Source organism: Manduca sexta, chromosome 23 (assembly GCF_014839805.1).
Source record: "Manduca sexta isolate Smith_Timp_Sample1 chromosome 23, JHU_Msex_v1.0, whole genome shotgun sequence".
Taxonomy (NCBI): Eukaryota; Metazoa; Arthropoda; class Insecta; order Lepidoptera; family Sphingidae; genus Manduca; species Manduca sexta.
The window spans coordinates 12,952,732-12,978,597 of record NC_051137.1 but is presented as its reverse complement, the minus strand read 5'-3'; the positions used below and the strand labels follow the sequence as shown (position 1 = coordinate 12,978,597).

Here is a 25,866-nt window from a genome sequence, read left to right as displayed (position 1 = left end):
AACAACCACTCATAATAAATTTACAGTTCCAATAATGAAACTCATACATCATGCTTAAATCATGTTACAACACTGAATTATATCGTTTTTAACATAAAATTCAGTGGAAACCAAATCCAATAGCGAATAATTTACATCGATGAAGCTTATCAGCCAACTGCAGGGCGTGACCCCGCAATCAAACCTATATACAATAATTACACTTAATGCCGCGTTTGACTAACATTTTATCATAATCGCTGTTTGTGGTTTATGGTATTCGCGCTATGGCAGTTTTGTGCACAATTAAGGCACTAAATCAAATAGTAAAATGCACTAATTTAAACAGATTTGACATATTTCGAGTGGGAGGAGATTGCCATAACTTTCATAACGGAAAATTTTCCTACTATGCGTCTTCGGATTTTTGTATATCTGGAACTGACCCCATACCATGAAGACCTATGTTTATGTGCTAATAAACAACAATCATTGTAAAGAAACCTAGACTTTGAAACGTTCTTCGTTCAGCGTGGTGGTCACAAGATATTACCACTTTAATTAAGAGGGTCGTGACTCGTGGAAAGTATTTTATACAGATCTGATGTTATATTTTAATGACGGGGCACCCATATGTTTAGGTTGGTGGAATGCATCAGGGCTCGTCCTCTCGCGGCGCTGTTAGCTGTGGATGCTCCTCGGGCGAGGTTCCTGGCAGGCTGGGCGCCGTCGGTGCCTCTGCCGCGGGACAGTCCCGTGCAAGTCCAGGCTCCAACGAGAGCCCTGCACGCGAGTGACGCGTTCTTAGAGTGTGCGCTCGCGGTGGTCGTCTCCACTACCGAGAGCTACCAGTTCTTTAGTGAAGATGACATTAGACATGGATTTGAGGAGGAGCATCGGTGAGATTATATCATAACATTTTTTATTCTTACTTGTATTTTATTGTAAATCTATTTTCGATTCTAGTAAACGTACAGTAATATACAACACTTGCACCGGATGATAATACACTATTGGCCCAAGGTATAGAGAATTTGGTCACGTATAAATTTTAATACAAACCCATAAAAATCACAGACAGATCCACTTAAACTTCCCTAACGATGTTTATACTATAAACTGTATAGAAACCGCATCCTCCGCACATACGTGCGCAACGTGTACCGGTACCACCGCAACGAGATCTTCGCGGCGATCCGCAACGAGTACACGGACTGGGAGAAGCCGATCCAACACCCGATCAACATCCGCGACGCGACGCTGGAGTCGCTGAGCGACGCGGCGGGCGCGGCGCCGGCGCTGCGGGTCGCGCAGCTGCACGCGCGCCGCGGCGCCAGCACCTACCTCGCGCATCTCGCGCACCAGACCAGGGACGCCGACTACCCGCAGGTCAGTAGGGACACACGCTATGCCAGATTACATTTGAACAGGAAAACTGGCAGTTTAGATAATCTTAATAGGTAAATTAAATATCACAAAACAAATCACACACAAGCGCGTCATCTCCACTTTTAACCATGTGTATTGCTTCGCATGATGTGTCAGGGGACAAAGCAGAGAGAAAGAGAGAAATAAACTATTATCAAATGAAGATTACAAAAGTTTACAATTACTAATCACAATACTCACCGTGCAAAGCCACCTTTATGCTAACCGCACGCTCTAAAGATCCACTCGATTTGAACAATTTAAATTGTACTGAGAAATTGGATTGTGTAACGTGAATCTGTTCAGAGTTTCACTTGATTTATCGTATTGAAGATATTTGCTGCTTCGTTGGCATTATAATTAGTAATGTTTAACTATAAATAAAACCATATTTTCCTACTGAAAACTAAATGTATTTAAAGTTAAATATTTTTAAGTAGCGCTGAATTTATATAACATCAAATTATTCATCAGAATGGAGCAGATGGTCTTCAAAGATATATTAGCATAGTTCTGTTAAGTAAAATTTTAAAATAATATCTAGAATATTGCTATACAAATTTATTATTGTAGGCACCTAATTGACAAAAAATAAGATGTCGGGGGCCATTTAAGAATTACATAAGCAGTGTTTTAGTATTTTTAATTATGTCTAACATGTTAATTACAATAATTTTTCATCTTGCGTAGCGAACGCATATTACAATATCACTTAGCCCGACCCGAGAATCGAACCCGGGACCTCAGCACTGCAGTCGTACCGCAATACAATAACGGTACAAAGCAATCACGATACAATGACAATATTATTGTTTATGAACAAAGCTAAAAGTAAAATACGAAAATCGTCAAACAAAATTGTGGACAATGATTTACCATTTTTATCCCATAGCGGTTAGGTAGCGTGACGAGCGAAACACTCCCGTACTTCCTGGGCCTCCCGTTAGTGGGAGGAACGCCTATTAACCCCAGGAACTATTCCCGAGGAGACGTATCCGTCGCGGAGTCCACGGTGTCACTCCTGGCTGCGTTCGCGAAGACTGGAGACCCCACTCCGAAGTCCGACGAGAGACATCACGACACCATCTCGTGGCCGCGATACGAGATCAACACGCAGCAATATCTTAGTATAGGTAAGATTATAGGAGTAACTAGAGATTATAGTTCTGTGTACTTATTTAAAGTTATTTTACTTTTTTCTGTCAAATTTATTACTTATTTGCTATAAACTTATTTATTCTAGATTTAAGCATCTATTTTCTAAATATTTCTATGCTCCAAAAGCAGATATCGGATCTATCGTTATTACTTAAGACCAATATACCTATTTAGCCGATGCCATAAAAAAAATTGCATTTGAATTTGAATGTGAATAAGCTGGTCCTTTGATAGATACTATACAAAAGAATTGTGAGTGCGCTCACTGAGGAATAAAAAAATGGTTGTTCTCGACAGCTGATGGAATAAGGGCTTTTTGGAGACTCATAATGTTACAAAATTACAATTTAATTATATTGATGCCAATTTTATAACATATCACACATTCAATTATAATAATATGTTTATATTCATATTATATAAATGTATTATTATAATGTGCTTTTATAGAAACACATAAACGACTGAATTGGTAAAATTATAACACTTAAATCATTACGATGTACAATACTTTCATTATTACTTTAATATTTATATAATTATAATTACCGACTGTAATTAATGTTTAACTTAATTGGTATTTAAAATACCGATAATTGCTCTGAATGAATTATTTCTCGGAGAATTCCACTGCACATTTTTCCAATATAAAACTGTTTATTATGTCATATTTGCATATTTACCCAAATTCATTTAGCGGTAATTGTGAAATTGTTAATAAAAATCCAAAGAGGTTCACAAACTATCGCAAGAATAATAATAACGAAAACTGACGTCTGGAATTATTTAAATTCTTATTATAACCTTTATAAAACATCTAGAGATTATAGCTTTATAACTTCTTCGTGAAATACGTAATAATTGCAAGTTTTATCAGAACTGAATCGGATCTAGACCACTGTCGTTTTAGGAAATGATTTTAAATTTAAAGCTATTTACATTAAAGGCAAATATTGCTTGTAGTACAAATATATATTTCTTAAAATGCACTTAAGGTATAATAAATCACATATGTGAATATCAGTTACCGTATTTCCCGTCACTCCGATACGACAGTGTTTAAATTACATTAACTTATAGAGCTTCGTAGAATGCCGAGGGCTATGGGAACGCTTCCGAATTAGATCAAATTTACCCCTCCGCGATATTAAGGGTGCGTACTGCGAGATCGATGAGTGAAGATGGAAGCTGGTTGCGAAAATGAGAGTAAAATTGTATAAAACCTATGTCATGGTAACGAGTGGTAGATCTCTCATATGTGAGAATCCGCCTGGGTAGGTACCACCGCAATATCTATTTCTGCCGCCAAGCAGCAGTGTAAAGAGACTGTTGTGTTCCGGTTTGAAGGACATTGTAGCCAGTGTAACTACTGTACATAATAAGACTTAACATCTCATATCTCAGGATGGCGAGCGCAATGAAATACGAAACAATACTTTGTAATTCAAGGTGTTGGATGGTGTTTCTACTATTTATGGGCGGTCGTATAGCTTATTATCAGGCGAATGGTAAGCTCGTCTCGTCATTCAAAGCAATAAAAAAAATCATGAAAATAGCACATCAGAGAGGTTACGTGAATTTATTTAGGCTAATTCTAGTTTATGTATATTAGTGGTTTAAAAGTAGAACGAGCGTATCGTTCACTTAACTTTCAATCATGTTCTTTTGACATGTATATATTTATGTGTACAATATTTGTACACTTAAAGCAATTCGCCTTCTATTTCCAAGGTACGAAGCTGCGCGTCAAGAGCCACTACCGCGGGCACAAGATGGCGCTGTGGCTGCACCTGATCCCTCAGCTCCACAGACCCGGCGCCGCGCCGCGACATCACCAGTTCAGATCCGTTCACCCCGACATGTTCGCTGGTAAGTTTATAAACATATTGAGTATACCAAGTAGACAGATTTGTATACAACCTGCTACTTAATAGATGGTACTTCTGTCCAACATACATCGCAATGTTCCTAATTATACCATAGAATACAGAAAAGTACTAAGTAAATGGACGCCCGAATAGTCTGCACCTAATTAACCGTTCCTTCCCAAAATTGTCGACAACCCATTATAATATTACCAGCCTAGTACACTGTCCCATATATGGGCACGAACTTCCTCGTTTACTTCAACGGTTTCAGAGAACACAATACATCTGAAATTTTCAAGTAAGTCCAAGACCACTTATCAGGTGATCAATTTGCTTTTTCCCTCCCATTAAATCCCTCTCGACTACAATAATAAAATTAAAGTCCCGTCTTGGCTGTAAGTTGATACAAATTATAGTAAAATTTAAACTTTATACCATAAACAATTTCCATGAAAACTAGATAAATATGACTCATAAACACAAACCTTGTTAGGTACATCTTCGGGTATTCGGCAACCGTAAAACTGTGCCAGACTATTTATTAGAGGTGTGACGCACCTGAGACAGGCGGCTCGGTTGCTCATTTCCCTTTCAAATATAAAAATATATCACCCTGAGTGACGGCTTGGGGACGTGCCCTTAAATTGTCTTTATGACGTTTCCTACCAAGCCGTTTGTTGACAAGATATTGTTTTACGACCTAATTGAAAACGAATGTATTACTTGTATGTGTAGTAATAACGTTTTTGAAATTGAGGCTGTAAGTGTGATCTTTAGGCTGGAAAATTATGAGACAGTTTATAAATAAAATACTTATGTTGCCCAGGTTGAAATTTATGCTCACAATGAATTACTCTCCCTATTTAAATTTTGATCTCAATATTATCACAAGAAATAATAGGAAAAAAATGTGGCGTTGTTTTAATTATAATGTAAATAAAATAAGTTCCCCTGTTTATACAACCGAAAAAGATCTATTTGGGTTACATTTACACTATTAAAATATAATATGTCTTATTATCTTTCACCGTTAATTGTGCTAACCCCCCCCCCTGGTTCCTCACCCCTCTGCCGCCATATCGAACACCCTCATTAAACGTTTCCTTCATGAAGGGACGGAGTTAGGTCGAATGAAAATGAGAACATATATTTTGAATGATTATTATTATTTTTTATATGACAAAAGATCAGAAAGGGTTACCTACATTTTGATCAACGCCTGCGAAGACCTAAATATTATAGAAATCTTAGATGCGTTGTAGTTTAAGGAAAATAATCGGTATTGAAAATAAAATAAGGTTCATAGGCCTCTTAAATCTGTGGCAGTAATCTTCGTTCGTGCACTCTGCTGGCATATCGAAATACCTTCAAGATTTTTATGGGGGACTGTCTTTGTGGGTAGGTTTCTTCGATACGTTTTTCTTTAGCGTTAAAAAGATCAACGTCATTCATTATTTTACATTTATAACCTATAATATACACGTGACTTTCACAAGTGAGACTTTCTTAAGCTGAGGCCGGGAATGAACCTCTAGCTTCCGTCCCATCATTCCTCTTCTCTCACCGCTGCGCTATTGCGGCTTTTTCTAAATGTTATAAAATATTTTAACTGATGGATGTCAAGGTCTAGTTCGTGTTAAAGCAAATTACATTTTGTAAAAAACATTTCATAATGTTTTTTGCTTGTCACAGTCTGACTGTTTTAGGCTGAACATTTAATTAGAAACCATTCTACCGAAGTACACTGTTGTAAATTTCTGTTCTTAATTTTTATTAAAGTATTAATTAAAACTGTGGAAATGGAGCGGGTTGTTAAACATCAGGTCTAATATACAGTGTCTAGGTACGTACCTACAATATTATGAAGATTCTTTTTTAGCACGAAATCTACAAGACTAGGGAGATACATTGAATGCGATACCCTGTGCGTTGCTTAAAAAAAATATTATCCAATACAGCGATAAACAGTCCCTATCACATCCTGAGGCGAAAACCAATTATCAGTGGCGAAAGGTGAATTTTTTTGATAGGAAACCAGACGCAACATATAGGCACTAATATGCATAAATGTGATGTGCAAATCGATCTGATAATACCAAGTTGAAATTTATTTAAATTCTACATGTAGGAAAGCCGACAGGGATTGGCTTATATAAACCCTTCGCCACTGCCACCTTTACCTTCCCCCTAAAGGATACAGCATAGTTATGTTTCCATTTAAATAAATCAGAAATAACGAAAACTACACAAAATACAAACTAAATCCACCTCTGCCACATTGTTCTTAAACATTTGCTACGCGGCTACGAGCTACGCGGAGACTTGAACTACGCGATTCGTAGCACACCACGCGTGAGGGAACTCGCAAATTAATCGACAACTATTACCAGAGCCGAGGTTCTATTGATATTCCCTCAGGCGGATACAAATGGAGTTAGATTCCGTATATAGGTCACTGGGAATTGGGCTGTGTAGCTTGTATATACTCGCGCCTTTATCTTGAAGCGATTGGCAGCGGTGGAACTGTTCCCGAATTAGAATTCACCTCTAAATCTCGTTATAAGTGATGAGTTCATCGTCGTGTGAAGCACTAATTGTATTCCCGAATACTTAACGTGTTTCTCGAAATCCCGAACAAATTTTGATTACTCTATTTAGAAATGCCTGATTCATCCTGCCACAGTCTAAAAATGTTGCCCTTAAACAAATTTTCCTTATCATTAATTTTAATACCAATCCATCGGCCAAAATACTTAATCAATACCTCGTTTTAATTTATTATTCATGATTTTCGGGAGTAGACTCCTCGGGGTCGATGGTGTCGGTCGGAGCAACAATGGGGTCCATTGTGTCCTCGCGTACGAATCGCCCGTTAATTATCTGCACGGTGTTCGATGCCCGATAGCTTACTGTTATTATCCCTCTAGATCTAAAGGCAATGCAATAAGGTGACATGAAAAGCAATGCAATTTAATGGCCCCCTTCATTCTGTCGGAACAATGTTATTAAATTTCTTTTTCGGCTTTAGCAGAGCCTGATGTTAATTATTAGATTTTAAGGGCACTATATATAATTTTTCAGCTTCCACATTACTGACCGCAAGTAGCTCTACAACTAATATTATTTCGATAATCACGATGTCACGGTACTCAACGAACTGGCCCGATAAATACTGTTCGAGAAACTGACACCACAGTACACATGACGCTTCATACGCTATCTACTACATACAATTTATTTTCCATTAACTACTGAGTCTACTATCTGCTTGTTGAACGACTTGATTACTTCATTCAGTAGTATAAAACAGTAATAACCTAGAATTTGTCTGAGCCCTCAGTTTATAATTTTTAATTAAAATAAGGTTTTGTTTATACACGAACCGAATAATTCACGAACATAATCAATTACCGAAAATGTAATTAAGTAAAACAAAATCTGTCTAACACAAGTAACGATTCCATTAAAATTCATTTTTATTAAAGAACAAAGCGCGGCACCATTCGCTTTTATATTCCGGATAATCGGGATCCGGCATCGGGATTCCCGGCGATCCGTACCGGGATTTCTTAACGATGTCCGCGCGCGAATGGGGTAACAATGTGGCCGCGCCGCACCGGTAATTGCCGATGGGGCATTTGTTACCCCGACGGCTTTTGTTTTGCGGCTGTACGTTAACTAGATTGCGAATGAACGCGCTAACTGCCGCGTGTGCCGGAATATTAATCATGCTGGGGTGATATGTTGCTTTTTTCCTGGCTTGGCTAAGGGACTACACTGTACCTATTGATCCTCTTCCTCGTATGGTTTTCCTAATTGCCGAGGGTCGTAATCCTCTGAATATGGAATCTTGTTTTGATTAAGTTGCGCTACCTGTTTCTTTGGCATCTATTGATAAGTAATGTAAAATTGTTGTTGACTAACAGACTGCGTCCCTCAACTGTTGCCGGAATTAGGTTGGCTTGTTTTACTCTATACTTATATTAATTCACTACAGAAAGGTTCAACAAAAAAAATGTATCGGGTGTATGGCGATTATACCCACATGGATACAAAATATAATGCATATCTTTCCAACATTATATTAAAATTTTACAGATAGATTAAAACTTACAACTAAAGTTGAACCATAAAAGCTTTTAGATGTTCGATAATATTAAATTTTACTTAGTCATCTAAAGTTGCATCAAAATTTAAGTTTTAGGTGTTAAATGTTCGGCGTACAGTTATAATATAATAATGTACATTAACTTTTCGGAAAGAAATTTTGGTAAATTTCCGGAAACTAAGAGTAACTTTGTGATATTACTTCCTACGTAAGGAATTGAGAAAGTATTAAGTGCTCTTGATAACTTGGAAATAATGTAATTACTTAAATAGTAACTTTTATTAAAATAATTATTTATTCATTAGTATTAAAAGCTGCTATTCTTATGATATGTGTTGCTACACTGAATACCTTAGTAGTTAGAGATAATTGAAAAGCAGGAAAATATTTGTTCTTCTACTGAATATGATGTATTACTATTACGAATGTAAATTTCTACACAAAATCAACTTAGAACTTCATATTATTCTACATGTTAAATGTACCGATTCTTCGAAATAACATCAATGTCATGTTTACAACCGACGTGGCTAGTTCAGTGGCATTTTTGGAGACTATCATAATTTCTTCTCTTCCACTGATTAATCCCCTAAATATCAAAAACGCACATGTCGTAGTATAAAGTTTAAAGGCGATCATGATACCAACAAAAAGCAATGTATCACCTTTCAGGATATTGTTCTGGTTTGAAATCTCCAAAGAACCAGCTCAGCATGTAAGCAATTAACAATACAATACAGAAACGCATGTCCATAAATGAAAAATGCATATTTTAATTAACGTAAGCTATGGAGGATATTGAATCTATAATCAGCGGACGCCAATTACTGGCGGCGGCAGGAGCTGCGTCAGTCCCACTGCTTTATACCGCGCAATAAACTAAAGGATTACCGCCTTTGTGAATATTAATGTGGGATTGTGAAGTTGATAGTATGATTAATGTGGGACATTATTGAACTGAAAATTGGACTTTATTTTTTATCGGGTAAGATATAGGCAAGAGCTACCCTTCTTCCTAGTTGAAGTTGATTCTAAAACTTATATAGGGGCGATAGCTTGTTAGGAGTGTAACGGACCCGTCGAGACGAATGTCCGCAGGTTCAAAATCGATGGATACGCATCTCTGACTTTTCTAAAGTTATGTGAATATTTTTTATAAATAATCGCTTATTTTAACGGTGTGCATATCTTATAAGTTCTCCATAAGAATTTTGAGGGCATGTGAAGTCTGCTAATCCACAAGCCAGCGTGGCGGACTAAGGCCTAATTCCTCTCAATAAATAAAGTTATTACTTATTACCTTGCCCTGCAGTACGACAGTATGTAATACAGAGCTAATATTATTACTATTCCATTATATAAAGACCTCCGTGGGAATTTTACTCTGTATGCCAATAATTCACGGAGAATTAAATTTGAACCACCACCTCCGTAAAAGAAAAAATAAAGACCGCACTCAGAAAAGTACGTCTCAAATTAGGCAATAAAGTAAATGTACGTGACTAAACTCGTGAAACCCATAACCAATATTTAGAAACGTAAATTCCACCATAAAACAAGAAAAAGTCATAAAAACCGTATAAACGCGCGGTGGGGAGAGACGTTTGATCAAAGCGAGTCGTTGCGAGGGTTTCCCTAATTTGTGGTCGCTGTTTAATTTCTAGTTCGCTCGTTGAACAATGCCTGGACGGGGTAACAACGGGGTATCAAAGGGGTAGCAAGGGGTAGCGTCGGGGTAACAGTCCCTTCGCACACAACAAATCTATTCGAAGGGATGCGGGTGTTGGCGGTGCCCCGCACCGATAACCGCTCTTTGTACAACTTCAGTTGAACTATATTACTCTATCAACGAAAGTTTAGGGAATTTGATTAGTATTCAGGGAATACAAACATGCCGACTTACCAACACGTACATAGTTACAGTCTTATAACTATGTAGTTGTAGTCTAACGTCTTTATCACGTAATAAGCGAAGATGCAAAATAATATGTATTTATTGTTTACCCACGTTATATTATGATGTCATAGTCGAGATCTTATTGCCATTTATATTATCTTGTATGGATATGTATATATATAAGTTATCTAAAATTGAAATTACTACATATTAAGACAAAATATTTGCCGCATCATCACGTAATTACTCGATGAATCACACGTACACTAGTTTATGCGTACCCCTAGATGAATACAGACATGACCTGTTCATTAATACTAGCTGAAAGTAACATATCAATGTAGGGAGTTAGAAATGCCAGACACTAATTTATCTATCGACTGGTTGGTAGTTTCCGATCATACAAGCCGGGTAACATAAATTGCTCGCCGCGTTGGAGCCTCGACACATTCAGTTACTTTGTACACGTCAATGGACAGCATCGAACTTTATTAATCGATGTCTACTGCTCTACGATTTTAGATACGAGAATTTTGATGAGACGCTCTTGTTTTAGAGAAGACGGTATCGTTCCTGTTTAGAAATATTAACAATACTTTGGTAACTAATGATAACTGACAAGTTTCTCGTTAACTGCGGCCATTTTGCTTACTACCTACTTTTATGGAAAGTAAAGTAGGAAAGCGGCGTGTCAGTCCTGTAAATACAGATTCTTTTTTTCCGATATTTGCGGAAAATAGATGGGCTGGATAATCTGGGAGGTCTTTCTGCAATATTACCAAATACTGCGCATCTACCACCGCCGCGGGTTATCACGGATCGACACGTTAAGTATATTTACGTATATTTTACTGTCAATAAACTTATTTCTTAGGTGAGATTTTCCCCGAGCTGTACACGACAGCGGCGGCTCTAGATGATGAGGAGGACAGCACGGAGGCGGAGGAAGATTCCTCTGAAGTGGAGGAGTGCGAGCCGTCGCCTTCCCCGCGGCCCGCGCTCTCCGCGCTGCCTTCCCCGCACCCTACCCCAAAGGAGGACTCGTTAACCTTGGACTCGCAATATTACAGGTACTTCATAATAATATGAATATATTTATTTTATTTATAATCCCCATTTTCCTCCTCTAATTCCTTATTTTTATCGTTAAAGATTTTTTGTTTTCCATAACAATTTGGAAAGTATGTCTAACAAACTCACAACAGCATGTCGGAATGATCTGAAGGTTATAACACTGATATTTTTAAAATTATTATCGTGCTTTACTTGAAGACTCGGCTTTATAACTGATGCATATTAAACAGACACAATTGGTTCAGATCTGTAATTACACACCATTCACCATTTATCGCCTCAATGCTCTGTTGAATACGTACTTAAGGCGCGAAATCGATGAGATTGACCTCCAGTGAATTTAAATGCTTTGTTACTAAAATAATTTAGATTGACATACATGGTGAGTTTTTTTGAGTGATTATAATTTCCATGTACCGACTTGTAACACTAATATATTGCCTATTAAGTTCTATGTTTTTATCCTGAACTACGCTACACTTTGTTAGTTACCTGGGCTCCGAAGTTTATCCAACAAAACTTGCGATAAACCTCAGGAGATATCGCGTATCAAAGAGGACTAATCAATAAGCGGCGCCGGAGCGGCGTGACATTCAATATATGCTGAAATATGTCCCAATTAGGACAACTCCTATGGAAATGTCTCGTTATAAGTCGAGAAATATTGTTTGTAATTTATCTCGCGCACAAACTTTTACCGGTAACGTGGTTCATGTTATATTTGCTTCTAGTGATATCTTTATACAGAATGTTTTAGTGGAGCGGTATTATTTAAATATTCTAGATATTTGTAAGGACAATTTTGCAGACATTCATCTTAATATTGTAGTAAATAACTGTATTATTACATTCAATTAAAATAATAGACAAAAATTTAATTACAAATAAATAATTTCTGTTCATTGTTTGCAAAACATACGAAAACTAATAATATATAAATTATGATATTGTGTATTTTTGTATTTTGGTCCCTTACAAGATACGGCTCAAGGTTATCAGCTACGAGGTCGTTCTGTCCCAGCGCCGAGAGCAAATATTTGCGGATCACGCGAGCGTCTGTCTCGCTGCAGACGTCAAAGCCTCAGCCTCTTTCTAGCCGACTCGCCCGTAATGCCAGAGATTTATAGTATATCGCATGAAGTTTAATTATTAATACCGCTGCTCGCTGAGTGTATTTCCCGCCCTTAATAAAAAATCTATTATACCACTCAAATCTAAAGGTGTATATAGAATAGAACATTTTTAGATTATAACAAAGTAATGTAACGATCTTACGCATGTTACAATGTAGGCAAAAGCTCGGATTCCTAAAGAATATCCATTAAATGTAACATTTCCATGAATGCTCGAAGCTGTTAGACGAAATGTTCTAATGCATAACATGTGCAAAATCACTGATTGAACTTGAATAAGTAACTACTTACTTCATTCTCCGATGCACGCTCGCGTCTTTGCTCTTTACACTAACACTTGAACTTGGTGTTTAAAATCAGGTTATAACAGAACATTAAGCATCGTCTGTTAGATGCATTTAGAAAACATTTTTAAACAGCGAAAACTTGATGTTTTGTTATAATGGTCTAGTCTATACTCACCTTAATTCGAGTAATAAAGGTTTTTTTTGTAATATCGTCCAAACTTGCCAGAAGAGGTATTAATACGCCATGACACCAGTTCCACATTATGCTACGACTAGACCGAGGACGCAATGCCCACAATAATATGAAAAGCAAGTTGCTCGTAATAAACAATGGAAGCGCAATTTACCAGCGCTTGCTCCTGACCGGGTAATTTATTGCAGTTTTGTTTCTGGAGAAAGATAATAGTAGTGCGGTATTTCTTTTGTTTTATTGCTTTGTGCTGTCTTATCAAATCGAGTTGGGAATGCACCTTTTAACGTTTACGAGAGGAAATAGCTTAGAAGGTAGAGGGACACAGATTCCTTAAAGTTTATATAGTTTACTCATGGTGCCAGGATGCCACAGTGATCCACGTAAGTATGCGACACTTCGGTATCACTGCTGAGGAGTATTATTTCTCATCATTCAACACTTTATTTGGACTACTCTACTTACCACCAGGTGCTTTACCATGACTGTATAAAACGTTGCCAGTTTTTGTAGAATATAATTTTAGGTTCCCTGATGTTACAATAATACAAAAGATCGACGTGAAAGTACCTCTTTCTTATTGCATTTTATACCTTAATTGAAATTCTCGACAGGTTTTAATCTCATGCAGGACGACCGCAAGTATACAAGTAATCTAGAACGGTAAACTTTAATACATTTCTTCATGCAAAAAGCAGTACATCCTCGCCTTTCATTGTTGATCCAAGCTCTCTATCTGGTTTCTTCAGAACTGAAACTTCGTGCAGTTGATAAACTCGCAAAGTTTTATCTGTCGTGGCGTCTGGCTCCAGGATTTAAGTTTTTATCTAGATGCTGATTGATGGTTGTGCATAACTTAGTGTTTGCTTTTGAAGGTAGTCCGTCTTAATGATAGGGTTCTACAAAAGAAGATTTATGAATATGGGACCTTACGTAATAAAAATGTTCAGTTTCTTTTCTGTAACGTTGGTGGTGTTGGTGCGGTTTTGCACTAAGTGAAATTTCCAGAAGTATTTATTTCCTCTATTTTGTAATATCTCTTTATCTTTCTCAAACCTGTACACCACGCACGCATTTCCTCTATCATTCAAGATGTTCATGGCGATGATTACCACAATTATTCACTTGTTACATTTTATCCCAAAGGGTATGCAGAGGCGCAACCAGACCATCTAATTTTGCCAAATGTGTTCCGTCCTATGATATGATAGGAGGCGAGCTTATCGCCATATCAGGCATAAATTTTAGACTCCGAACTGATACTGAGCAGAAAAACCCAAATATCCCTTTGCCCGACCCGGGATTCGAACCCAACAACTCAGGGAGCTGCTGTACCGCGCATGTATTACAGTTACGCCACCGAGGCAGTCAGTTAGTAATTCATTTGTTATTTCTTTCACAAATATTCACATTGTAAAACACCAAACTAGCAGTACATCAAATTTGAAAGCACAACACGTACAGACAGGACATGATGCCGAAGCTAAACAAGATGGATCGCATACCACTGAACTCTAATCCGACTAATGTGTTTGCGTAGTTGTTTACCTAGCTAAACTCCTCGCTTGTCTCGCAAATAATGCCCTAATGCGCGGCCATTTCGCATCGGGAGCTTTTTCCTGAACTGTGATAACAGGAATATATGCTGGAATTAAACTGACTACATTACTCGACTATTATTTGGTCTGGTCCCGACTTGAACGATTTTGTCGTCAGTGTGTTTTATGATTAAAGACAAGGATAAGTTTGTTCCACTCGCGGAGAATGCAAGCTGAATGAGATCTAGACACTTATTATTGTATATATGCAATCCCATGTCTCTGCTTCGGTGGCGTAGTTATTAAGTTTATAATATTAAGGTACGACTACAGAGCTGGTTTTGGGTTCGATTCCCAGGTCAGGAAAAACGATATTGATATTTTTCTACTCGATATCAGTGCAGAGTCTGGAATTTGTGCCCGACATGCCCGATTTGGTGATAGGCTCTCCCCCTATCAAATCATGGGAGGAAATACACACGGCGGAAATTGGGTGCTCCAGTTGCGACTCTGGCTACCCCTTCAGGGATAAAAGGCGAATGTAAGTTTATTGTGTGGATATATCCCCATGCATCACAGGATAAGTATTAACTATGTTTATTATATTAAGGTTTCAATATAAAATTAGGTGTGTACATATGGCTCCTCTAATGTATCGAATGTATCAGTGCCGTGCAGTAATTGGTAATTTGATCCTAAATATACCTCTATATGCTTGCTTGTGGAGCTTGTGGTCCCTATAGGTATGTACGTACCTGTAATAATACAAATGAGATAAGATTCGTTTCATGTAGAGAATAATCTTCAAACGATCAAACAATTAAAAAAAAATCGTCAATAATAAAACTATACTATTCCTGTGTAACAAACTATATTTAAATGTATTTTTACTTGTTGGTAAAGTATTATTTGCAAGCGTAGCCGGGTGTATATCATGTATATTATAATAATTTCTTTAATACTAACACATATTCGTTTCATCGCAGCGAGTAAGGCCGCCGGCCCGAACTCGTGCGTAGATACAAATAGTTCAATGTTCGCAATATTTTTTCTGGAGGAAATGAGACGGGATATATGGTGGGTTTGACCGAGTTTGTCGTTGGATGTCTCAATACGAGAATAAAGGTCAATGGCGGCGGAGATTTTCTGCTACATTTTCCTCATGGACTCCATCTTAGTTTTATGTTTACGGAGAATATGCTATTAACTTTTAATATTGCAAGATAAACAGTCTGTTAGGTTACATGTTTGTAGGCAGTGATAATCATTAACTTACAGGCGATACTAGGTCATATATATGCTATAAATAATATCACCATCTCTCATTCAGCTCGTGGCATAGAAGTAGCTTGCTGACGTTCTTGTAATAATAACGAAAAAATCCAAATAATTTTGAATCCTTAAATCATGTTTTAATCTTCCTGGTTCCTGACATTCCTCCGCTTACAGCTCCTTCGTTGGCGGAACACCAAAAGGTGGCTCATATAATTCTAAATCATTCCTAAATGTAATTTCCAAAGGCCCCGTTTTGGCTGTATGTTCGGTGGTGTCCGTGCCAAGATTTCCTAACCCGATTATGAGATAGGCAAACGCGTGACCTAGAAATGAGGAACCCTCAATGTTTTATTTGCTCCAGCGCTGAGCATTTTATGTTGATAAATGAAATGAGCAAGCCGCTCTCTTGATGACACATACCTCGAATATGGTAAACAATAAGAATTCTTATAATTAAAAATAAATCCTGAGAGTATCATTGCACTTGTCACTATGAGACTTGAGATGGCAAGTCGAAGAATACTATAGCAGCGGGAGTAGTAAGGACCATCATGAGTTATGATCCCATAATACGCGCTTCTAGCTTTTCAAAGGTGTCAGTCAGTTCATTGTATAGCTAGGTTACGATCAAGAAAAAATGTCATAGAAAACTATTGAAAATCTATAAATTTTATTATAAAACCAAGTCTCCAAAAGCTGTCTGTCTGTATGTGATCGATCTTCTCAAAATCTACTCAACGGATTTTTGTATGGTTTTTACTAAAAGTTAACGCAATTCTTAAGGAAGGTTTAGGTTAGTAGTACATAACGGCTTTATGTAAATTCGGCTCAGCTAGCACTTAATATACTAAAGTGAAATTTTTGCAGGGATAAATCGTACAAAATATTAACTTGCAAAATATACATGTGGCGTGGCACGCCATTTTTCTCACTCCAAAATAATACTGTTACAGCTCAGATTTTCATTGCTCACACATTTCACCGAAGGAGTTCACGCGCTCTGGTTGACGGAACGCGCATGTCGCGTCATTAGGAGCCAATAACAGTACATATATTTAACATTAACAATTTAAATATGAAAAATCTATTGCCACATGAAACCTGGCAAATGTAACCCACTCGTACGTCATACCCAACATTGGAGCGATATCACAACGTATATATTATTGTCATAGCTACACGGTGGCCCTGGGCGTGACGGTCGGCGCAGGGTGCTTCCTGCTCGCGCTGAACGTGCTCGTGTTCGCCGGCATCTACCTGCAGAGGGGGCGCAGGAGGACCGCGCACAGGAGACCCAGGAGGGAAGGTAAGGTGATATTTATACCACATGACCAGGTTGTGCTACCTCTAATGTCCTTTTAAATTCACAAACTAGTGCTTGCTCATAGACGGTGGTATCCAACGTCTCATTGCTCTTATTATACAAAGAACTTAGCACTTACTTTTGAATACATCAAGATAATTTATAATATACCTTATTACAAAATACCCATTTAAATATTAATTCATAAGCAAGACGGCGTAATAAACGCAATCTACTTTCCAAGATCTAGGGCCATTAACTAATGAAAAAAGTACGTTCAGAAATTTAAATTTACTTGGAAAATACCGAATTTCGGCCTTAGCTGAGAATATCTTGGAAAAGCGTTCGACTGAAGTTGACACCTGACATTATTCTTGTGTACGCCATTAAATTATTCATGCTAATTTTAGCTAATAAAATGAAAAGATCGTCTTAATTATACGTTTCAAATCCAGCAACTAAAAGCTTTAAGCTTTCATAAATAACCATAAAATTGAGTTTAAAATTAGAATCACTACGGAGTTCTAGCAATGCACAATTCAAATAACTCTACAATGCAAATACCACGTGTAACATTTCTCTCTGATCCCACCGGCAGCTCAGTTAACCCGCGGAATCCCACGAATTTTATTCGGAACACGAGAAAAAATAGCGGCCATCAATCCATGGGCTTAGGCACTTGGCGAGAATGTATCGAACCACAGCTTGCACGGGAAAAACACATCAATAACTTTTTACTCTATTTTCAAGCGAGTTCCCGTTTGGACGAGATAGTGGAGTTTACAGCTTCAACCACACGGCCGGGTGTTACAGTTAGTGAAACTGACGAATGCTCGCGTAATGCCCACTGCAGTTCCCCTTTCTTATTGTATAACGCTATGTATCCACATTTCCTTTGGTGTTGTGTATTTATGCACATACATAATTATAAACAAGGTATATGTTAGCCGATCTGTCGACTCTTATATACTTAAAAGCAGGATGACAAGCGAGAAATATTCTCTTATTGATTTGAATATAAAAGACATAATACCCTATTAAAACTTAAATCATAAAATATGAATAGTGCCTAGTTTACAAAAAACATCAGAGCAAAGGGACGGCTTTTTTCGTACCAACGCGTTCGCTATCGCCTCTAGGTTGTGGTCTAAGCTTTAGAATGCTTCTCGATGTTTCGAGAAGACAAAACCGGACTTTTGCAATGTTTATCTTTAGGTAGCGTTTAATTTTGGAAATTACGTTCATAAATTCAGTAATATTAAAGCAATTTACATACCATTCATAAGTCAGGAAACTACCTAAAACTTAATTATAAACAAATTTGAATATGTGTACAAGTATCAGTTTTAAATTAAGCAATATTCGTTCTATTACGCGCATGATGTATGGTCGTCCTGGCTTTGGTCGATAAACGTCCCATCACGCATTGGTGAGAATTTAGTGGACTGCACTTAATTTACTACCGACTGCAGAGTCACTTACTTAAAAATAAACAATGTTGACATAATGGGTTCGATATAGCGAAATATTATAGAAGCTAACCAACACTCACGACCAGACGATATACACATTTTCGCTTATAAACAAGACTTATTTGACCATATAACAAAGACGAAATTTTTTACATCCAACAAAAATCATAACATTCGGCCACGATCACCTCGTAGAGTTTTAGAGAGACATAACTCCGTCCTAAACTCGCCGCAAACACAGAGCGTTTAACGCACAGCATCCCAATCTCGCCGCCGATAAACCAGCGGCCATTCTGCCTCGTAAACCAGCCGAGTTACTGGCGCATCGTACCGCTACAGCTGTAAAACTAAACGCCGACGTTCAGTACGCGGCATAGTGCGCTACGCGAAATTATTTTAAATCTTATTTTAGTAGCTTTAGTGTTTTTTTTTTGCTGGCGTATTTTTTATAGCTATCGGCTATTTTATACAACCAATTGGTGCAAGTAGCTAGACTGTAAGTCACGACTGCACTGTAGTCATTTACTCACCTTGAGTTATTAAAGGAGAATCTTATAACATCACACTGGCTACAATGTCCTCTAAAAGAGAACGTAACAGTGGTTGCATAATACTGAATGACAGCAGAAATATATATTGCGATAGTTCATTCTACTTTCTCAACCGGACTCGCGCATGAGACACCTATCTACCTGGTGACACACAAACAACGGGCTGAAGTTGAAGTACAAATATGCGGCCACTACAACAATGTAATACAAACCCAAATATAAATAATGTAAGATTTAAAGTAATTTGGCATAAAAAGTCGGTCTGCGGTACCGTAATATCACTGAAAGTCAGACATACGTCTGTCAAGTTCAAAGCAATGTCGTAATACAATACGTTACAACAAAAATACAACTCGTATTTTTTAGATGAAATGTGAAATAGTCTTTCTGTCTTGGTGTAATATTGTTAGAGTTTTAGACGCGACCTCCAAGGAACGTTTCCGTGTTTGTATTTTTTTATAAATATATAGCCCACGAACTAATGTATGCACATTGGTTATCGTATTGTAATCTCTATCGCTCATTTGCGTCCTGTGATATAATACATAAACCTATAACTATGAGAACAAATTCTCACCCCGAGTCCTAATTTTTCTCGATCCGGGAAATGAGCCAAAACCTCGCCGTTTTCACAACATAAATCGAACTAAACCAAAGGGTACAACTCTGCATTATATTCACGTAGTTAGTATCAGAGACTGAATTATCACCATGAGGACCGAAACAGCGTGACCACGCGGCGCGGTTGAATTGCTGCCAAAATAATGTAACGTTAAATATGGAGCTCGGCCTCGCAGGCTTTATGGTAGTCGGACTAAAACCAGCTTCGTTTACAGCGTACTGCGAGGTGGACTGGTAATACCACTGACTTTGGAATTGCCGAGGTGGTTTGCTGTTGTTTAGTTCAGCTAGTGAGATTGTCGGCGCTTTATGTGGTAGATTTTTGTGTGGGAATTTAGGTCGGAGCGTCTATTTATGTGCTAGTAACGCTGCTGTCGTCTTAAATTAAATTGTGGCCTGGTGTAATTACTAGGTGTGTAAACGCCGAATTAAGAAACTTAACTTCTTCTAACACAGAGTATAAATTTTATTTCAGTTTTAATACTCAATTGGTATTTGAATAATGTTGCGTAGGCGTAGCGGGGCGACTATTCACTCTGAAATGAAATTTCTTAAACTCTGCGCCGCATTATCTTTTTTTCTGAGGTATTAGTTATTTATTTATTTATTGTTTCGGATTACCAGGAGATGATGTATAGTAACAATACAAGTAAAAATAAAATAACAAAAAATACGCATACAAAACTAGCTAAATTCTGTGCTCATCAAGTAGGATTTATTATTATATTTATTTTATATTATATTAGGATTATACACTAGGAAAATAACTTATTTCGAGGGCGCATTGAATCTTTTCTAGACTCTTACTATAGAATTCAACGGTTTTTATTAATTTGCAAGAGAACCAATAACTATACAGTCAGTATTTGCAATTGTAATTCGCTCGGAAAAATATATCTCCCGCTGAATTTAAATTTTCGTAGAAGGACTTCGTTTCGAGTTTATTTATTTCTGTATCGGAATTGTGGATTGTTTGATCAGTAAGAATATAAAATTGTGTAAAATGATATCTTTCCTATAAATTAATTATTATATATACCTAAATCAGAAGACAATATGGCTCAGATACCTTAATATTATTTTGTCCATTCAAACCCTTTTAAATTTTCCAATATAGGTACCTAGTTCCTATTCTACTCTACGCTAATCTGCTTTTCCTGTCCATTAAAGCGGATAATGCTCCAACTTCTGTGATGGATGATCTCAAAGATGACAACTCAGCATCAGATAATCTTGCTCGTTAGGTAGTGCCGTAACTACACTTTTCTGAAAGACTTTGTATTCGCAGGGAGCTGCAGCAGTCGCGCGGGCGCGGTGTCTCTGAACAGTGAGCCGACGCTGCCCGTCTCCCCGCGCAAGAGCACCCTCAAGGTAACCTTATCCTTCGAACGTTTACCCTAAATCCTTGACATGTTTATGATATTATGACTATGAATATTCTTATGTTTACGCGAAATAAAACTATTTACGGATTTTATAGCGAATGTAGGTACATATTTTAACTTTCACTTGTAACTGACCAACACCGCAGTCCGCCCCGTGACCATGAAGGCTGCAAGGTCGTCGAAACCTCGGGAGAAAATAGTAATATAGATAATCGCGATAAAATCGTCAATAGTTTTATTTCAATATTATGACCGTCCCGCCATATTTCTGAATGAAGATAAATTTAATGGTCGTTTCTTTACAAACGCGTTCAATATGTGAATCTGTTGGGTGTCTATGTAAACGTTTCTTGTTCTTTTTTATATCCGCGGTGTCTATGCTTTTTCTTAAGTCAGAATATGTTTAACTGTTATTTTTGGTACGTATAATAAATGTATATTGAAGAAATCTTCCTCAATTTTATTAAAATATAGTCACAATCCAACACATTTGACGTAAAAGAAAACAATTGAAATAGCTGTCATTACCTATTCATTATATATTTCTTGGTATCGAGTATTAATTTTTATTACTGTTTAATGCATGTAATTTATTCTGAAGTATGTGTTTCAAATGTGTAAGTGCGAACTTTTAACAGAGAGGAAGCCTATTCCGAGCAGTAAGTGAAAAACAGGCTGATTAATTTGCTTGGCGGGTTTCAAAGAATAATAGACTTTCAACACAATCTTTGAGTGTAATTTCTTTCTTAGTTGAAGTAAGTAATATCGTCATAACTATTTTAATCATCAATCAAGAAGATTGGTTGAATAAAACATTCCAGATCTAGTTGCCTTTGATAAAAGAACTATTCGAAATGAAAATATTAGCTTCTTCAAAATGAGTTTCTCTAAGCAAGATTTTTAAATATACCCTTTGCATAGTGACGAGCTGAATGCAATATCATGCAATACTTTGTTACAAAGTTTTATGTCATATTAATATCCAGCGATAAACATGCCTCCCCATAAATATTTACACGAATAAATAACTAGCAAAATGACAGATTTATTTTGAAAAATAGGTGTTGTAAAATAGGTCTACTATTTTAATTACCTTTGGGAATACATATTAACATATACGCAAAAGGCCTTAATTTATTTATTGACCAGTACCCGCCGCTGCGTTCGCAAGGATATTGTGATATATTTATTTTCATAGCCAATGCATACAATAAAGTTTCGCAAAAAATATTGTTTAATTTGCGTCGAAATTCGTTGAACCTTTCTCCGTCATACGCAAACTGGTAAACAGGCACTCGTTTTTGTTTTATGAAAACCACATAGAATTTATTTCAAAATATTTAACGTTGGCAAAGTTTTTAACCATTTCAAATTTTATATTTCATCATACATAGAATTTAGTCAAATGTAAACTTGTAGATATAATTATGTATATAACAATGTACTAAGAATAGTGTTTCTCAACAATTTATTTGGGATATCTTTGAGTTATATAACATAATGTTCAACTACGATAATATTGATTTGAAGGACATGTACAACAAATTCGAATTATTTAACATTCGTGAAAAATGGATACTTAGCGATGTCAAATTAATATACTAATGTAGTTAGAAAAGACTGAGAAATATTTTCAGACGTATATTCACCCACACGTATTAGCCTATTTCTCAATTTCATTATGTTAACGAGGTAATAAAAAGAATTTAATGCATAGTAAGTAAAGTAAACAAGCGGAATGATTGTGCGAAGTTAACAAGCCGAGTACAATAGAACATTACAAAAGACGTTTGCTACAAAATGTATAAGAAATTCTCAACTTGAACAATCACAAAGTTAATAAAGAAGTTTCTGGTAACCCTTTGACATATTTTTAAAAGGGCAAACTTCCTTTGTTACGGAGTGAAATATTTTAAAATTAAAAGAATGGACCTCATTTACAACAAGTTTGTAAAGAGGCTTGATCAGATTACTGTATTTTTTACTCGACGACCACCATTACTGGTAGTATTTTTGGTTTAGTATACTAATACTTTACTGAATTTAGTGTTTGCAAGAAATATCTCTTACACATGTCCATTTCTCCGACGCGACGATTAATTGCAGACTTTAATTATTATCTTGATATTTGTATATTGATGTAATTAATTACGAAAGTTAGGTATAGTCAGCCATAAATGGAGCGGAACAAATTCAAATTTCAAATCGCCTTTAAACTTGTGTTTCCTTATGAACAATCCTTTACCTTTCTTCACAAATATACTTAGAGGGTTTATACCATATTTTAGATACAATAAAAATAATATTTCAATTGAAGTGAATGTGTAGAATCATTTTGAAGCTATGAACTTGTTTATCTACTGTTGTGGCTCCATATTATTAATTAAAAATCTTAAACGTAAATAAGGCCTAAATATCGCAAGTTACGCGTAAGCCATAATCAGTTTTACTTTACTCTCCGCGTATAAAAAGTAACGCCGAAGCAATAAAACATGTCGTACATAAAATTATAACTGACATGAAACGTAATGGAATACGTCTGTGGGCGCGGGAGGGGGTGAGTCGGGACGGGCGGGGGCGCGGGGGGGGAGGGATCTCTGTTATCGCGCGCCGCTCATTCGACGGTATCGCACGCGCTTGTAAAATACAAATGTTTATTTCTGGTTTTTGATAACTCGTTCAATGGCACAAATATTACCAAATTTATCTCTTTCAATCAATCTCTTCCTTTATTTTTTATCTGAAAAAGATTGATGATTTATGTAAGATCGGTTAAAGCGCAATAAGATGAAGAGAAGGGTGAAAAGAAATTTATATCTTTACACAGATCAACTTTATTGTATACAATGGTTTGTAATATATTTATAAATAGTAATATTATTGACAAGTTAGTTTATTATGTTTTCACCATATTCAATAACATTTAAATACTTGAAGACATAACCAATATGATTTTCTAATTTATAAATACTATATTTAGATTGCTTAGTTCAAACGTCTTTCAAATTGTAATAAATATTAAAGATCATTTGTAAGTCATTTGAATTTTTAAACAAATGTCCACTTTTTATCTGTCGTACTTTGTTACGATTGTGTTTTCAATCAGTACACGTTTAAAAGTCTAATAGTAGATGTGAATAACATAGATAAATCGCGTATTTTTCTTATAAACTTACACTTTTAGTAAAACAATTAATTATTTTTTTGATAATGAAAAGAAATGCGTTTTTATTCTGTACATTATTTTTTATTTGTAGTACATGTAAAAATAAATATAAGTATTTGTAAAATCTGTATATGTATGTATGTATGTATCTCCTCATGCTGTTACTAACATGTCCCTCGATATCCACAGCGCAGCAGCGAATCAGAGTTAAAAGAGAGACAAGGCACCGTCGCGCCACCAAAAAAGCGCGTCCAGATCCAAGAGATATCAGTGTAGAGCCGTTCTGAAGCCGATAAACATTGACGTGCTAAAAGGATTTCACAGTGAAACGTCTTGGGAACGGTTTAACAGCTGTGAATTCGGAACGTACTTTATAAAATGTGAAATAACGTTGCTTCTAAGTGATATATGTTGGTGAGTGTTAGACGTATAAAATCGGTTTCTACATTATATCTTATTGTTAGACAAATTTCATTACATATATTGTGACGTCACGGACTGAGCGTGCGTACTAAATACTAATTGATGGACTAAACAGGTAAAGTGATTATCGTGTACTTCGCGCTGTTTCCAGCGATAACTTTAAGTAGATGGTGACGCCGTACTGTCGGACTTTATAACGTATTGTAGAGATGTATTGTCTTGTATGTGACTACAAATCAGTGAGGCAAGTTGTGAACTCGACGCGGAGTTGAGGTAAAGTGATAAGAGTTGCATAGATATAAGATTAAACGCACAAACTTAAGACTTGGGGGCTGCTTTACAACTTCTAAGTTGAGCTGCTCACCACATAGATTTATAAACCAACCACATACAAGAGATCTTTGCTCCCCAATAAATGGTAATAAAATGCGTGTCGCCTTTAGCTTTTTAAAAAGATAACTAAAAGCAAAGTCTTCGAAACGTCGGGAGAAAACCAAAATATAAAAAACCGCGATAGAATCCGAAAAATAGTTTAATTTCAATAAAAAGATAACTGTTAAATGAAATTTACTTGTAACTTGTAGAACAGTCTCTTAGTAATCAATCTTACTTTTCATTGCGTTTCCACGTGTCGCTATCGTCCTGGTAATGAAACATGAAGAACTACCTTACTAAACCGATCAATATTATTATTGAAAGACGTCTGAATACGATATACGTATCAACTCCGCATCGAACTGATATGTTTGCGACCAGCCTTAGACTATATCAAACGTCTGCATTATACTACTGAAGTATTAAATAACTTTCCAGAATGAAGAATAACATCAAATACAAAATTTCAATATTTAAGCAATTTGTTTCTTTTTAATGGAGTCCTCGAAGTAAGAATTCGCGGATACATTTATATAGTATATAAGTGAGAATCAATGGCTCACTGGCCCTTGTGTCTCTAATAAATAAAAAATCAAATAATACAGACGTTTGTTAGTCTGATTTGATTAGTTTCT

The 25,866-nt window shown here is 36.5% G+C and overlaps 1 protein-coding gene across 1 annotated transcript in view; it reads left to right on the top strand.

Annotated features, from left to right (window-relative positions):
- Positions 1-25,337, top strand: part of LOC115446734 (neuroligin-4, X-linked) — a 33,245-nt gene extending 7,908 nt beyond the window's left edge. Inside the window, exons 7-14 of the mRNA XM_030173507.1 lie at positions 621-878; positions 1,107-1,368; positions 2,300-2,540; positions 4,297-4,434; positions 11,313-11,508; positions 17,111-17,241; positions 21,171-21,253; positions 24,623-25,337. Of these exons, the coding sequence (XP_030029367.1) occupies positions 621-878; positions 1,107-1,368; positions 2,300-2,540; positions 4,297-4,434; positions 11,313-11,508; positions 17,111-17,241; positions 21,171-21,253; positions 24,623-24,709 (1,396 nt within the window). The 3' untranslated portion in view covers positions 24,710-25,337. The remainder of the gene's footprint in view (positions 1-620; positions 879-1,106; positions 1,369-2,299; positions 2,541-4,296; positions 4,435-11,312; positions 11,509-17,110; positions 17,242-21,170; positions 21,254-24,622) is intronic.
- The last annotated feature ends 529 nt before the right edge of the window (positions 25,338-25,866 follow it).